Source organism: Carcharodon carcharias, chromosome X (assembly GCF_017639515.1).
Source record: "Carcharodon carcharias isolate sCarCar2 chromosome X, sCarCar2.pri, whole genome shotgun sequence".
In the NCBI taxonomy this organism is placed as follows: domain Eukaryota; kingdom Metazoa; phylum Chordata; class Chondrichthyes; order Lamniformes; family Lamnidae; genus Carcharodon; species Carcharodon carcharias.
In genome coordinates this window covers 24,640,599-24,655,711 of record NC_054507.1, presented here as the reverse complement: position 1 = coordinate 24,655,711, position 15,113 = coordinate 24,640,599, and the positions used below count along the sequence as shown (strand labels likewise).

General features: G+C 39.6%; 1 protein-coding gene across 2 annotated transcripts in view; it reads left to right on the top strand.

Moving 5' to 3' along the window:
- Positions 1–14,084, top strand: part of LOC121273265 (prostaglandin E synthase 3-like) — a 29,632-nt gene extending 15,548 nt beyond the window's left edge. The window contains exons 2-8 of one of the 2 annotated variants that reach the window (XM_041180298.1): positions 3,602–3,715; positions 8,142–8,211; positions 8,792–8,890; positions 9,131–9,223; positions 10,305–10,367; positions 13,224–13,251; positions 13,332–14,084. In XM_041180298.1, the coding sequence (XP_041036232.1) occupies positions 3,602–3,715; positions 8,142–8,211; positions 8,792–8,890; positions 9,131–9,223; positions 10,305–10,367; positions 13,224–13,251; positions 13,332–13,351 (487 nt within the window). In that variant the 3' untranslated portion in view covers positions 13,352–14,084. The remainder of the gene's footprint in view (positions 1–3,601; positions 3,716–8,141; positions 8,212–8,791; positions 8,891–9,130; positions 9,224–10,304; positions 10,368–13,223; positions 13,252–13,331) is intronic. The other variant, XM_041180299.1, reaches the window with a different exon arrangement.
- Positions 14,085–15,113: the final 1,029 nt, after the last annotated feature.

Here is a 15,113-nt window from a genome sequence, read left to right as displayed (position 1 = left end):
CGGGTGAAGATTTCTGTATAGCTATAAGAAATTGGTCACTTCAAATTTAAAATGACCACAATGATACCTTGTCTGAAACTTAAGGCTACGCCTATCCTGTGCAAACTGACCCTCAAAGCTCAGACAAATCAATTTCAACTGCGCTTGTATTTATTTGCTAGTTTGTCTTTGATTTTCATGCTTAAGAGTTGGTTTTAGTGCTGTTGCCTCAGTAGTGACAGTCTAAATCAGAGCATCAAGTTCTGTTCGTATCATAGTCCCTTGATGTATGGAGGCACAATGATGTGCATCTGTGCAGCTTGTGAAGGTGAAAGGCTAAGGCACTCTGCTTCAGTGTTAATACTGTGAACGCAATTTCTAATAAAACCTGTATGGAGAGCAGCAAACGGGTGCTTGCTCTTTTCTCCTTCTCTCTTTTTCCCCCCCCCCCCCCCCCCCCCCTCAATATACAAGATGCAAACAGTAGAAGTGTTGACCTGGACTACTGTCCTGCAATTCCTGGTGCCTGGAGGTGAAGTGGAGAAAATGGCCTAGAGCCAGGCTTCTCTTTGAAAGCAACTTTGACCTAAACAGAGCTATTGAATTACTATGATCACAGCACACACAAATGAAGCCAGTTGTGTGCTGCATTTCAGTCTCTCTCTTCCTCGCCCCCATTTCTTCTCCTCTTGGCCTGAAGATAGTATTTCATAGAAGTCATGGAAAAATTCTGCTACTTTATTTCTGTGCTTCACCTGAGCGTAAATGCTGAAGATAGAATAGTATGGCAACAAGCCAAGTCATTGTACTTGAGCCTCATCTTTTGAGTGTATATTTCAGTTGGAGTCAATGGGCAGTGATTGGAAGTGGGAATGTTGGTTGAGAGAAATTAATTCTGCACAGGGAATAAATTGGAGACTTTTTAGCTTGACACAACTGAGCTCTCTGATTTGAGTGGTGGATTTTCGCAAGACCATTCTCTCAATTGAAAAATGTTATTTATTGTAAACTTTCACCACCCATGATATCCTCAGTCAATAAGGACTGACTGTGTCTCTGGAGATTAAGGATGATCAAAATGAACAATTTTTACTGATGTTGAGTTACATGTATGCACTTGTTGCATTTGTTGGTTTTACTTTCACTGCAATAAAACGTGTGCATGGGCAAATCCACAATGCAAGATAACTCTCTTGTTTTTTCACTTATCAATGACTTAACACTCTACACTGTATTTTCTGATTGAGAGTCCTGAATTAATGTAGACTCTGTTAATCTGGGTGTTACTAAACTTGAGCACTTTCCTGCCATGGGAGTAACCTGAGAGATGCTATGCAGAGGATATTGTGCATCAGTTTCTGCCATCTGGTTGTTCCTCAAATGTTCCTTTCACCACAAAAATGTGACTCTCATTAATTTTGTGCTGCTTCAAAGGAACCCCTCTGGTTCCTTTTTATAAGCCAGTCATTTCTGTCCTTTTATTTCACCAAATACATTGGTGTCTTGCTCAGGCACCCATTCCACCAATGGCTGACATTTGAATGTCTAGGTGGCCGTTGTACGCAAGTGAGCTTTAACAGTCAAGTGTCAGACCATTCGATGGCTATAATGCATTCAGCTTGATGCAGATTTTTGTTATAAATACATTTCATGCAAAAATCTCATCTGTTTTGTGAAGTTTTTGTACATTTTTTTTGTCACCGGTTAGTGATTAAGTGGAGAGACTCTGCTTCTGAATGGGGTTCATCTAGGTACTAAAACACAACCATTGAGGGAGCTTCCAAATATGGAATGGATGCTAGAAATTTAATTTTTTTTCAATGTTTGGAGTGGAGTGGGGAGCATCTGTGGTGAGAGAAACAGCATATTCTAGTGCTTGTCTCATTTTTCTATGACAACTCACCATGGGGCCTTTGTTTTCTCTTTTCCAACCCCACCCATTTAAAAAAAATATATATGAATAAATCCCAAACAGCTTGGTCAAATGGCCTTCCTTTTTCTAAACTCCTGTAACAGCTTTAGTTCCATGCAGGTGTCCTTGGCCTACTGTGACTTTATGCAGGCTAAAAATAAAGTAGAAAATGGGAATTGGCTCCATGACTTAGTGACTATAAGTATTATTTGAAACTCTATTGAAGACTCTTGAGGGAAATTGTTTATTTCTAAAGAAGGCCAAGGATTAGTGTTGAGGATTGAACCAGCATTGGGGGTGGAGAATTCTAACTTAGCCTGGGCTCCATATACTTAACAGCTAGATGTCACAGCTGCACTCCAGATCAGAAACTGAGAAATTGTGAGATTGCCAGTGAATACAGAAAATGTTAGCTTTGTGCCCTAACCACCTCAAAATTGTGGGATTAAGTGGTGCCAAGCGTTGATGCAAGAAAAACTGAAGGATAATTGACCAGCAGAGCCCCATATCATACAAGAACCAGTTACATAGGCTGAAACTTTCGGCACTTGTCCCTCTTGGAATAGTGTGGAGTAGGATTCTATGGAAATGAGAAAATGAAAAATTTTCATGATTTATTTGCTTATTTTTGCCATTTGGTTTTCCCATATGCAATTCAGTGTTCCACATCATGTATCCCCATTAACTTTACTTACCAGTAATGTAATGCCAAAACTGTAGTGATGGTTGGCTTCTGCAGTTTGTCTTGCCATTATCTTTTACCTTTCTGTTCTGCGCCCATCGCCCCATATGTAACAGCTATTTTCTTTTGCTTTTATGCAATCCTGCATTTTGTGCAGGATGTTAGTACATCATCTCAGGCATGGGGCCTAGGTGCTGTATACAAGCAAAAGAGAATTTACGCAATGTGCTTAAATGATATGGTTAATTTCTATAGGGGTATTTGCAATGGGTTATGAAGCTGCATTTGGATCTCTGGTTCTGATTACTTAGCTCTGAGGATCCCAAGCATTTTTATGCGTGCGCCCCTCCTGCAGAACTTCATGTCCTATTCAAATGTGCTCCCTTTTTTTCCTAAGGAACAATTATGGTGTGATACATTTTAAAAATCCTATTGATTTTAAAAGCTGTGGGGAAATTGAGTCGTTCAAAATGTTCACCCTGCCATCAGTCATGTAGAGGTTTGTGTGCCTCATGACTGACTGTTTCAAGATCTTTGCTTTTCATGTGGCATTTGGAAGATGCCACAAAAATGTCTTTAATTTTAATTGATGCAACATCACATAACCAGGGAGTGCATTATGGGGTGATCTCAGCACAGCAGAAATGTTTGAATCCTTGCTGATGTCTAGAATCAGACATTGGGTTTCCTGTGAGCTGCAGCAGCTCTGGCAGCTGGATTCAAAGCCTGTTTCTAGAAATTAGCAACGATTCAAATTTCTGCTGTGCTGAGATCAATCCATAATGAATCCCTTGGGTATGAGGCCATGTTGGTGGATCTTGTTCATTTACTCTGTTCTTTCCCCCACCTCCTGGCCCAAAGTTTGGGAACCTCTGACCTAATGTAAATTGTTTTTCAATGGCAGCAGAACCCAGAGACTGAATTGCACTAAAGTCACTCTATTGGAATGTTTTGCATGCGGCTTTGAGAACTTGTAGCCTTTTTTCACACAAACTTTGTGATTGTTTTCACTCCCATAATGCTTTTAGGCAGCCAGCTTCTGCAAAGTGGTATGACCGAAGAGACTACGTCTTTGTTGAATTTTGTGTAGAAGACAGTAAGGATGTTGAAATAAATTTTGAAAAAGAGAAGTTTACATTCAGGTACGTAGTAGATATTCAATCCCATTTATGTCAAAATGTCTGTCATAAGCTTAGGGACAGCTTTATTTCACATCTTAAATGTGTTTGAAAATAATCTGGGCTCTAGTCTAGTGAAACCATTTCTCATTAGCACTGTTCACAAATCTTAGAGTTTTACAGTTGTATTTTATTCTAGTAATTGAAAGTGCTGACCTCGGCAAATCTCTTGTATTTCTGAGCCTTGGTCACAAAAACTGTCAGTGTAACCTCTGCACTGGATTTTTACAGTATTTTATTGCAGAAGTTCACAGAATTTTGTTTAAGCTTTTTCATTTTAGAACATTAACTGTAAAGACTTGTGGCCAGCAAAAAGATTGAATTATCACTTCTCCATCGTGAAAGAATGCCATGGCATTGCGCAAGAAACTTATTCAGTCAGCACCAATGTATTTTGCGTGTTTCTTTCTCTCTCTCGCTCCTCCTCATCTGTTTTCCTTTTTTGTCTTCCCATTGCTACATACTATTGCTTGGCTAAGTGGGCATACCGGCATATTCTTATACTGGCTGCCAAGGGGTATGCATTTTGTAGTCTAGGAAACTTTCCCTTTAAATATTTTCTGTGTGGATGCACCTGACCATCATTCTGTATAGCTTGAGACAAGCAAAGCACAGTGGAGAATCTGAATCTGCATCCTGCTGCTCTATATAAAAAGCGCAAAATTGGACCATCAATGCTGTAACACCAGGACAAACTAACACACGAAAGTAATATACTGACCAAAATTCCTTTCTCAAGTTCCTGGGGAAAGGCTGAAACATTGTTGCAAACTGGAATCATTGTAGTTTGGGAATTTGGCATGGCATGTGATGCTGCCACAGGGGCTATGCAAACAGGAAAAGTATGTCCACCTTGTGTTTTCTCATTAAATGTTGCCTGTGCTGATTTTCTGATACAGAATTTGAGATTACTTGAGCTGAACACCACGGTTCAGTAACATTTATTAATGAGCTTTGGATGGGAAATTTTGTGCTTCTTGTGTTTTAAATGATTTTTGAAATGTGTGTAGAAGCGTGAAATTTTAGAACCTTGAACATTGCCACAGCATGGAAGTGTGTGTTAATTATCAGAAGCAGTCAATTTAGTTTATGCTTCTAAGATACAGTTATCTTCTACCTCGCATAGCAGCTGATCGGGCTTCCATGCCTTTCTGCCAATGCTACTTTTGAGTTGGTTTTCGAGGAATTGTACAAGTGCAGGACGGTCAACACTTGCCTTCCTCTTGAGAAAATGCCTGTTCACTCTGTGTCTACTTCCATCAGTCAGCAGGCAATGACCTTCTCAAGGGAGCTGATAGCATCCAAATAAAAGTGAATTTGAGTAATACTGTTATTACCACAGTATGATTCAGAAGAATAATTGAGCCTTTACTCTGGACATGCAATTCTGTTAAAACCATGAGGCTTGAAGAGGATTGCCATTGAATCATATACTAATTAAACTATGTTTCTTAGCAAACAGTTGTGACGGTTTAATCACTTTCCATTTTAAAACTAGTGCATGCTGTATATTTCTAGATGGGAGGGTAACTGTTCCGCAATAAGTACCTGTGGATGGCGAAGTTATCCTGCTTGTCAAGTTGTCTCCAATAAAGATTACCAATTTGTCTGACCAAGCTGCTGACCCATTCTATAGTTTAACAGGTCTTTGGAGCCCTCTGGTATCTTATTCAAATGATCATGGACGGTGCATATTGGGTGACTATAGCTGTGGAGAGCATTCGGACCGAGCCTCATTGTGTCCTGCCCTTGTATCAGCAGTAGTTACCAAATAATTAGGGCAGGATCTGAAGTCTCTCTTCCCTTCCCCCAGCCTGGGGGTGATGCTAGTTATGCATCGATGGTTGCCATGTTTATCAACCTACTTAACATGAGTAGGGAGTTTACTGTTGATTTTCAGAAGCATTTACATGTTAGTTACTCTAGAGGCTATAGTAAATAGGGAGCTAGTTATTTTTGCTTCTCCTTCCCCTATTTTACTGTTCTGTTCTCATTTCTGCCTATCCCCCATCCCTGTCCCCAAAAAGTGCTTTGTGCAGCTGTTGCACAGAAATAATGTGTACTGAGTGAGCTTGCAACATCTGAGACTGCACTGCTGCTCTGAAAACATTGTCATCAAGGACAATATGTCCAGAAATCAACATTTGTCCTAACTTTAACCTGCAATTAAGTTTCTGGTGTGCACTGCACTGCAAGTTAGGAAAGTGGCAGCACATGTTTGATTCAGTGAGCTCCTGAAGATAGAGGTCTGATCAGTAAGTATAATGGGGCATATTTAAAATGGTGGTATATACCTAGTGCTGCATATGAATGTGAAGCAACATCTTTGCGCAAAAGCTGGCAAATTTTTCCCACTCCCACATGCTGAAGCCAATTGCAGCTGCTATCCTGACTCTCATCAGCTAACGGCACAGAATGGGAATCAAACCCAGAGTCTTAAATGTTTGTATATTTTGTTTATAAATTGAGCTGAGGGGAATTGCACAGATTTTAACTTTGATATTGTCACCTGCATATTCTAGTTTCATTTTGAGACCAAAGTGAGAGAGGATTTGCTCAAGTTTGAGTCTCATTCTCCCTTTTTAGAATTTAAAGAGATAGAACATGGTCTCAATTTCTGGAGGTTTCCTTTTGTTTTAATCTCTTGTCCACCATTTTGGATATATTTTTTCTGTTTCCTCCTGCACATAAGCATTTGTGAAAGGGGAGATTTTCACCATGCATTATTCCTTACGAGGCCTAGGGAGTTTCTCCCAGGCTCCTAGGTGAGGTTTGGTGCTGCAGACTTTTTTTTTGCTGGGCTTTAAATGCAATGGGTTTACTTTGGTGTTGCAGTTGGCTATATGAGCCCTTTACATGAGCCAGCAGAATTAGCACAATATATAAATGTAGTTCATAACTGTTGAGCTCTTTTGAGAACCAGTGAGGTGTCTTTTTCTCAATTTTGTTGGAAATTGCTTCATTTCAAATAATAACCATAACCTACATGTGGTAATGGAATTCTGCAGGTTTAAATATAGATTAAACAAAAAGGCAATGTAAAAATGAAAAAAAAAAACAATGAATGCACTCAGACTTTTTTCACCCTTGTCTTAAAAGTCAGAATTCTTTTTCTGGTCTTCAGTTCTTTCCTGATGAAGGTTTAATAGTTCAGTTGGTAAGTGCACTGCTCGGTGTGGTATTGAATCATATAAGCAATGAAGCTCTTTGAGGTTCAATCCCTGGCCTCTGTTGAGTTGGCTGATTTCCACCTGGAGGATTGAGAACACCACAGTTGACCTAACTGTCCTTGGGCTAGGATGGGGAAAAACCACTAAAGCTTCATTGCAGTGGCTGCCCAATGACCACTGTTGACCAGTCCAGCCATGTGTTGAAGATTGGGCTCGGCTGTTATCTCCTCACTTCTGTTCTCCTAAATAAGGATAGAGTTAAAAAAAAACAAATACTAAAATAAACATGCTGAAGGCTCTCAATTGATGCTGCCTTGCCTGAGTGTGGTAATCATTTATTTTTCTGGTGTACACCTTTTCCTGGCACTGAAAGATATTGCTTTGGGGTGGGGGGCTGCAGGGATTTGGAAAAGTAAATACACATCAAACTACCATGGGGTAGTTAAAGTGTAAAGCTCATATAAACAGTAGACCAAATGCAGCATAATAAAATGCAGAAGGAAGAAGTTATGAGATGACAAGCAAGTCAAATGAAGGATGCATGAAAACTAGAAAAGTGAAGCAGGCTGCATTAGCAAGTAGGTTGACACCAAAGATGCAAACCATCCTGCCATTGGGGGAGGGGGGAGAGATTATTTTGCTGGAAGTTTTAGCATATCCATTCTACCATATCAGTACCTATTGCCCATGAGAAAATATGGGCTGTAGTTAGGGTCTGACACCTTTTAAAGTCAATATTAAGAGCAGAGGGTTGCTTGTGCCCAGTAGAAAGATGAACTGCTGTTCCTCAAGACTTGTGTTCATCTTCATTAACAGTATAGAAGGCCAGTGACATGTCATTGGGAATGGGGCAACAAATGGAATTGGCCAGTAAGTGCACTTGCAAATAGAACAGAGTTCTTGTGCACTTTTTGAATTCTGATTTAATGGTTATATCTGGAAGAACCAACTGTGATGCAAATTTACTTTTAGCTAAGTGGTCACGCTCTTAAGGCCACACCTATAAAATTTGTTTCATATTCTGATATATGGACCGTCACAGAACTATTGTTTTTGGGATATGAGCCAGAAAATATGGAATGTTTTAAATTTTATTATCTTGTACAAACATTAACTTAATAGTACTTAGCATTTTTAATCTATTGTTTGGCTCTTCTGTATTGTGTTTGAGAACAGGATATTAAAATTCATTTTTGTATGGCTTGTCTCTTTCCATGTAGCTGTCTTGGAGGAGCTGAGAACGTAAAACATTTTAATGAAGTTAACCTTTATAATGCAATTGACCCAAGTGTAAGTATTGGTGATCTCGTGAATAAATGAGCCAAACAAGTAATATTCTTTTTGTTTTTCTATCCCAGTACCAATTCTTAGCCAAAAGAGCATGTTGATTGCCCACTCCCAACCTCTGCCAGTGCAGTTGTTCAGTTTGCCACCAAGAAGGCAACAATAGTTCACTTTTGTTTCATAAATGTTGTATTTAAATGTCTTTTTTGAAAGGATTGCAGTTTTTGGGGCATAATCTTGCTTTAATTGAATAAATTGTACGTAGTTGGGGCTGAATTTTTGAGTGGATTGTGATGTTTTCCTCCCCCTTGCCCTGGAGAGATGAACCTCTTAGGCGATCTGCTCCTGGACATCTGCCCTTGTTACTCCTGAGCTTTTAGGAGGTGTGCTAAGGTTGTTGACTGGACAGTTTACCTCCTGTTGTGGCCTTGGAGAAATATCACCCAAGAACAATGCAGCTAGAGTCAAACTTTTTTTTTTAAACTAACCTACTTAAATTTGGTAGGATAGAAATGGTTGTTGCACATGAGTATAATTAAACAGATCTGTTTAATTTGAATGTATATTTTCTCAATACATTCTGTAGGATTCCAAACACAAGAGGACAGACAGATCTGTTTTGTGCTATTTACGAAAAGGGGAATCTGGTCAAGCATGGCCACGGTTAACCAAAGAAAAAGCGAAGGTAACAGATCATTGCAGTATTTAAGTTTAAAAACCGTGCTGGGAAAGATCAGGTCTGGCAACATTTGTGGAAAGAGAGTTAATGATTCAACTGGAATATGACTTTGTTTCTCTACACAGATGGTGCCAGACCTGAGTATTTCCACTTAGTATCCACAATATTTTGCATTTATCTTTGCAGTATTTGTCCTTTAATATCCCATATCACTTGCTTTCAATTACTGACTGATCACTTGTACAGTTAAACTGGCTCAAAGTGGATTTCAATAACTGGAGAGACTGGGATGATGATCCAGAAGAAGAAGATCTGTCCAGCTTTGAAAAGTTCTCACAGGTAGGAATATATATATTTTTTGGAATTAGGAGCCAATTCTTACTCCACTTGAATATGCACAACATCAAAAAGGGTAGCTGTGACATTTGTTGAGTGTTGAGCATTGAACATCATTATATCACAACTTTTGGAAAATGGGTGGCCCTTACCTGAGGAGGAAACTTGATCTGGGTAGGAAAATCCTGGAAAATGTTGAACTGTATTCCAGTATCTTGTTAAACCATCCTAGCTTGCACTGAATCCTATGCTTCACTTCCTGCTGAGTTTGGGTTCTCCTGTCTATGCTGCCACTTGTCTTCCTGTGTGCTTAACGCCCAGAGCATGCAACTACAAGTAACATCTAACCCATACAAGAAAAAGTGTCATCTGCATACAATATCATCTGCATACAATAATGTGGTAAGCACTAGTTATCCACTCTTATCACCACTTGCAGTGAGCAAAACTAACTAATGTTCCTTACACAATGGCACTGGATATGAATTGTGGTATCTTGAATTTGCTGGGATCAGCAAGGAAGGTACAAAACTTTCCTATGAGAGAGATATTAAAAATATTTTGTGCCATTAGCCATAAGTTGAGTAAAACCATTTTTTTTAAAACCTCAACTTGAACTGGTGTCAGTGACAAACTGTTTTTCCCTTGGAAAATGATTTGTATTGAGTAAGCTTCTGTGGCTGCTACTGTCCTCCAGTACCATAAACAAGTGTGGCTATTCATGTGTGGGCACAGTGTCAGGAGGCTATGGGATTGTGGGGTGTATGGCAGGTGTGACTGACCTAGTTTGTTGTCACTCCACCCCATAAATGCTCTTTCTAATGGGATCACTGGAGAGTGGTGAAGACGACAAATCCTTGTTAGTACTCCCTCCACCCCTTTTTCCTCATTCCTCAAGGATTAGGATGCCCCAATCATGGTCAGTTTAGCACTGGCTAGGGATTTAACTGGGACCACCTGGTCTATAACTCAGCACCAACCCAATGTCTCACTTGTCCCTATTTAAGGTGCATTATCAGTACTGCAATAGAATTAAATAACTTTTATTTAAAAAAAACTTACTTAAAAAAAAAAACTTCTTTAGATGATGAACAATATGGGAGGAGATGATGATGGAGACATCCCAGACGTAGATGGAATGGATGATGTAAGTATGAAAATACACAATTCAATAAGCCAGCGTTTTCAGTAATAATTAATTGTTAAATGGAAATGTGATTGTGAGACAGCTGAGTAACACAGTTATAACTAGATTCTGAAGAGTTCAAGTCCCTGTTTCAACTGCCATTCAAATTTTGTTGCTTTCTATTGATCAGTTTTGTGCATTGCATGTGGTAACATGGCTAAATTGCTTTTGAATGCATAGACCTCTCTCTGAGCCTGCCCCATTACTTGACGTCTTATAGATAAGTCCATGAACCAGACCATCCTAGTTTTGGAGGGGAGTAAAAATGACACTTTAAAGGGGGCATCCAAGCAAGCATAAGTAGCATTTGTGGGGGCATTGCCCTGTCCACATTCCCAGTGTTACTTATGCTCACTTTTTTTCTTCCTTTTATATAAGGAAACTCAATTTCCTTAATATTGTGAAAGTTGGCAAGTTTCATTCTTCAAACCTAACCAGCTCAAAGCAGAAATTTAAAGGAGTTGATTGGAAAAATGGCATGGATAATTGGAATGTGATTTTTGGCAGTTCTATTGTGAGCACTTCTTTTTGTCTTTGTGCCCCAGGCTCTCAATCTTAGAATTGAGTCAGTGAGAGACTTGGATCTGTGTTGCCACATTATTGGGTGTTTGGCAGAGGGTTTGTTCTCAAAAAAATTTCACCTTGGAAATGACTATTTCTGATTTTACAGGTGTGACTCCTAGTACCTTGGCCATTCTCATGTGTGACTCTCCCTCCCTCTGACTCTGGACTCTTGTGCATCCCCTTTCTTTCAACCCACCGTTGGCTGTGACTAATATCTGCTCTAGCTTGTCCATTTATCCCCTTGCATCTATATGAAGTGTTGTGGGACCTTTTTCTATGTAAAAGTTCCTGCATAAATGCAAGGGTGTTTTTAGTGTCAGCAAACTATACAATTGTAGGTGCTTGTTAACAATTGAGCCTTTCCCAATAAATGTACACTAATGCATTTCCTAGCGATCTTTGCTTTTTGTCCCCATCTAAACAAGTGGCGTGCTTATAGCTAAATATAACATTGGGATGGAAGTTGACTTTCCCCAGAATCTGTTATGCTGAAGATTCTTGTGATGCATGAAAAGAATTGCTTTCCACAAGGTCAGGAAGGTGCAAGAACAGCTGCAATACTCAACTGGTATAATATAGGCATAAAACCAATTCAGTACAAGATGTATATCTAGGGAAAGGGAAAATGTGGGCAATAAAATAATAGAACAGCACACCCCTCTTGCTATAGACAAATTTAATGGTTAGAGGTGAAGCATGTATAAGGTATAAAACAAAAATAAAAATACCTGGAAAAACTCAGCAGGTCTGGCAGCATCTGTGGAGAGGAACACAGTTAACGTTTCGAGTCTGTATGACTCTTCAACAGAACTAAGTAAAAATAGAAAAGAGGTGAAATATAGGCTGGTTTTGGGGTGGGGGTAGAGCTGAATAAAGGGCCAGTGATAGGTGGAGACAGCCAAAAGATGTCATAGACAAAAGGACAAAGAGGTGTTGAAGGTGGTGATATTATCTCAGGAATGTGCTAATTAAGGGTAGAAAGCAGGACAAGCAAGGTACATATAGCCCTAGTGGGGTGAAGGGATTGAAATAGGCTGAAAAGTAGAGATCAAACAATGGATGGAAATACATTTAAAAATAATGGAAATAGGTGGGAAAAGAAAAATCTATGTAAGTTATTGGAAAAAAGGGGGTGGATCGGAAAAGGGGTGGGGATGGAGGAGAGAGCTCATGATCTAAAATTGTTGAACTCAATATTCAGTCCAGAAGGCTGTAAAGTGCCTAGTCAGAAGATGAGGTGCTGCTCTTCCAGTTTGCGTTGAGCTTCACTGGAACAATGCAGCAAGCCAGGAATGGACATGTGGGCATGAGAGCAGGGTGGAGTGTTGAAATGGCAAGCGACAGGGAGGTCTAGGTGATGCTTGCGGACAGACCAAAGATGTTCTGCAAAGCGGTCACCCAGTTTGCGTTTGGTGCCTCCAATGTAGAGGAAACCGCATTGGGAGCAATGAATGCAGTAGACTAAGTTGAGGGAAGTGCAAGTGAAATGCTGCTTCACTTGAAAGGAGTGTTTGGGCCCTTGGACGGTGAGGAGAGGGGAAGTAAAGGGGCAGGTGTTGCACCTTCTGCGGTTGCATGGGAAGGTACTGTGGGAGGGGGTTGAGGTGTAGGGGGTGATGGAGGAGTGGACCAGGGTGTCCTGGAGGGGATGATCCCTGCGGAATGCTGCCGTGGGGGGGTGGCATCATGGTGGAGTTGGTGGAAATGGCGGAGGATGATCCTTTGAATGGGGAGTCTGGTGGGGTGATAAGTGAGGACAAGGAGGACCCTATCATGGTTCCCATACATGAGGCATATTGATCTAGGTCTGTTCTACTGACTTGCAAGTAAGGCATAGTGACCACTCCAGATTCTTTTAATTTTGCATTTTTAACTTGAGGTCTGTTGGGCTTGTATGTTGCCTTGTGACAATGTGGTGACTACTGGAAAGGAATATTTGACTAAAATTGTATTAAGTTGGTGTAGCCAACAAATTTGATTAAGTAGGGCATGTGAGGTTAAGCCTACAATTTTTTTCTCTCCCTCAACTAAGTAAATTTTCAATTTGGACTGTCTTGCTGTGGAATGTCCAGGTACTATTCTACAATGTGGTGTAATTCAAATGTTTTGCCACTGTGGTTCCTCTTGTCATAATGCCTAGAGATATGCTGGTGTTGAGTTGTGCTATTTGCTCATCTTCAGTGAATTAATCTCATATATATGCCAGTATATTTATTAACCTGTTTTAATTATTGCTTCCTTATTGCTCTTTAGGATGGGTCGCAGGACAGCGATGATGAGAGTAAGTAAAATTTTGGCTGCTTTAAGTGATAAGTTTTAAGTTTTTACTGTTACTCAGTGTTTTACCTCTCTCTTTTTCAGAAATGCCTGATCTAGAGTAAATGAATTGGGAGAAAAAGGCTTCAGGGAATTGGAAGAAAAGCATTCATTAAAATGTTAATTTTTAACAAAACAATTATAAGTTGATAGCTGTTGAGGGCAGTGGTGCATCTTTCAATCCACTTTCAACCTGTTTAAAGGCTTTTCTAGGGGTCGATGCATACCAGAGTATTGGACAAAATTGCTTACCAGTACAGTACAATATAACCTGCCATTATGTACAGATTCCAATTTGCCAGGACTTGCAAAAAATTTTAATTTTAAGTTATTTATAGTGATTTGAGTTTGTATTGACTAGTACTAAACCTTGCAGTCAGAAGTTCCCATTCAGTCTAGTACTGAATGCCTTCAGTATCAATAAAGCCACCTTAGCTAATTCTGCAGCAGTTAGGATGCTGAGGTTTTAATGTTTTCAAAGTGGCTTCATCCCTAATAATTGGTTAAAACTCTGTTAATGGTATCAGTTGACCCTTGAGCTTCTACATCTGTTAGTATGAAGAGTGATAAAGCTGTACATTGTCGCTTGTGGATCTTAAGTGGCTGTACATTTAGATGACCAAGTGTATTTGCACTGTCTTGAGTATGAATGCAAGTTTGAAGAAAATGTTAATACACTATCTTTAGGATGTATTTTGTGAAGTCTGCTCAGTACAAGCTGAACCTCAATTTATGTCAAATGCAATGGAATTTTTTTTAAGCCTACAATATCTTTCTAATAAACTGTTAACACTTAAACATGCTGTCTGTGTGTGTTTTTTTTTCAAAAATAGGCAAAAGCATAGGACCTGTATGGATGTGAAGAATCTTTCCTTGAAGAGATTGTCGAATAAAATAGATCGGATTACTTTTTCAGTAGTATGCATCTCAGCAATTCCTGTGTTGATGTCATCTCTTTCCCCTTTTTTAAACCGCTTGCCCCCAAACAAATCCAGAAGGCTTTTCTATGGGCTTTTAGACAGTATAGCACTTGGCTAGCAATTCCCAGCTGAAGTAAACTACACACGAGTTAATATGGACATAACGCTTTTACAATTACTTTTTCTGAATTTGGATCTAGTTTGTACAGACTAAAACCCTTACTTATTAAAGCATAATTACCCAAAGGGTCTTTGTCACTGACTGTTTTGGGCTGGTACAAAATTTATTTTAACATTTTTCAGTCCCATCCAAGCTAACTGCTTCAGTAGCTCTTCTTAGATTAAACAGTCAGACACAGGCACAGTGCCAAACATTTGATTTTCAACCATCTGTTTAATGTCTTTAGCTGTATCCTTCATGCAGAAATCTTCATTTGAAATATACCAAAACTTCTATTTGTGCAGCAAATTAATGTAGAAAATGTTCCAAGGTGCCTCAGGAAAAATGGAACAGGTGCAGAGCCGTTGGAGGAGGATTAGGAGAAGTTACTAGCAAGCTTGGCCAAGGAGATGGTTTTTGAGGAGGCTTTTAAAGGTTGGAGGGTGGCTGGTGGGAAGGTGAGTGGGGTTTGAGGAAGGGGGTACCAGGGCCTAGATGGTTGAAGATACTGTTGCCAATAGTAGAGGCTGGAATGCATAAGAGGTCAGAGTTGGAAGAATTACAAGTTCTTTGGATTGTTTTGGAGATGGGAGAGGTAAGGCTGTGAAGATATTTAAACAGTTGAGCATTTAAAATTTTGGGGGTGTAATAGCCAATTGAGATCAGCAAGCACAGGAGTGATGGTTGGGCATTCAAGATTGACTTATCTGATCCAGAGGAAGTTTGTGTCCAGTGAATTATGAAAAA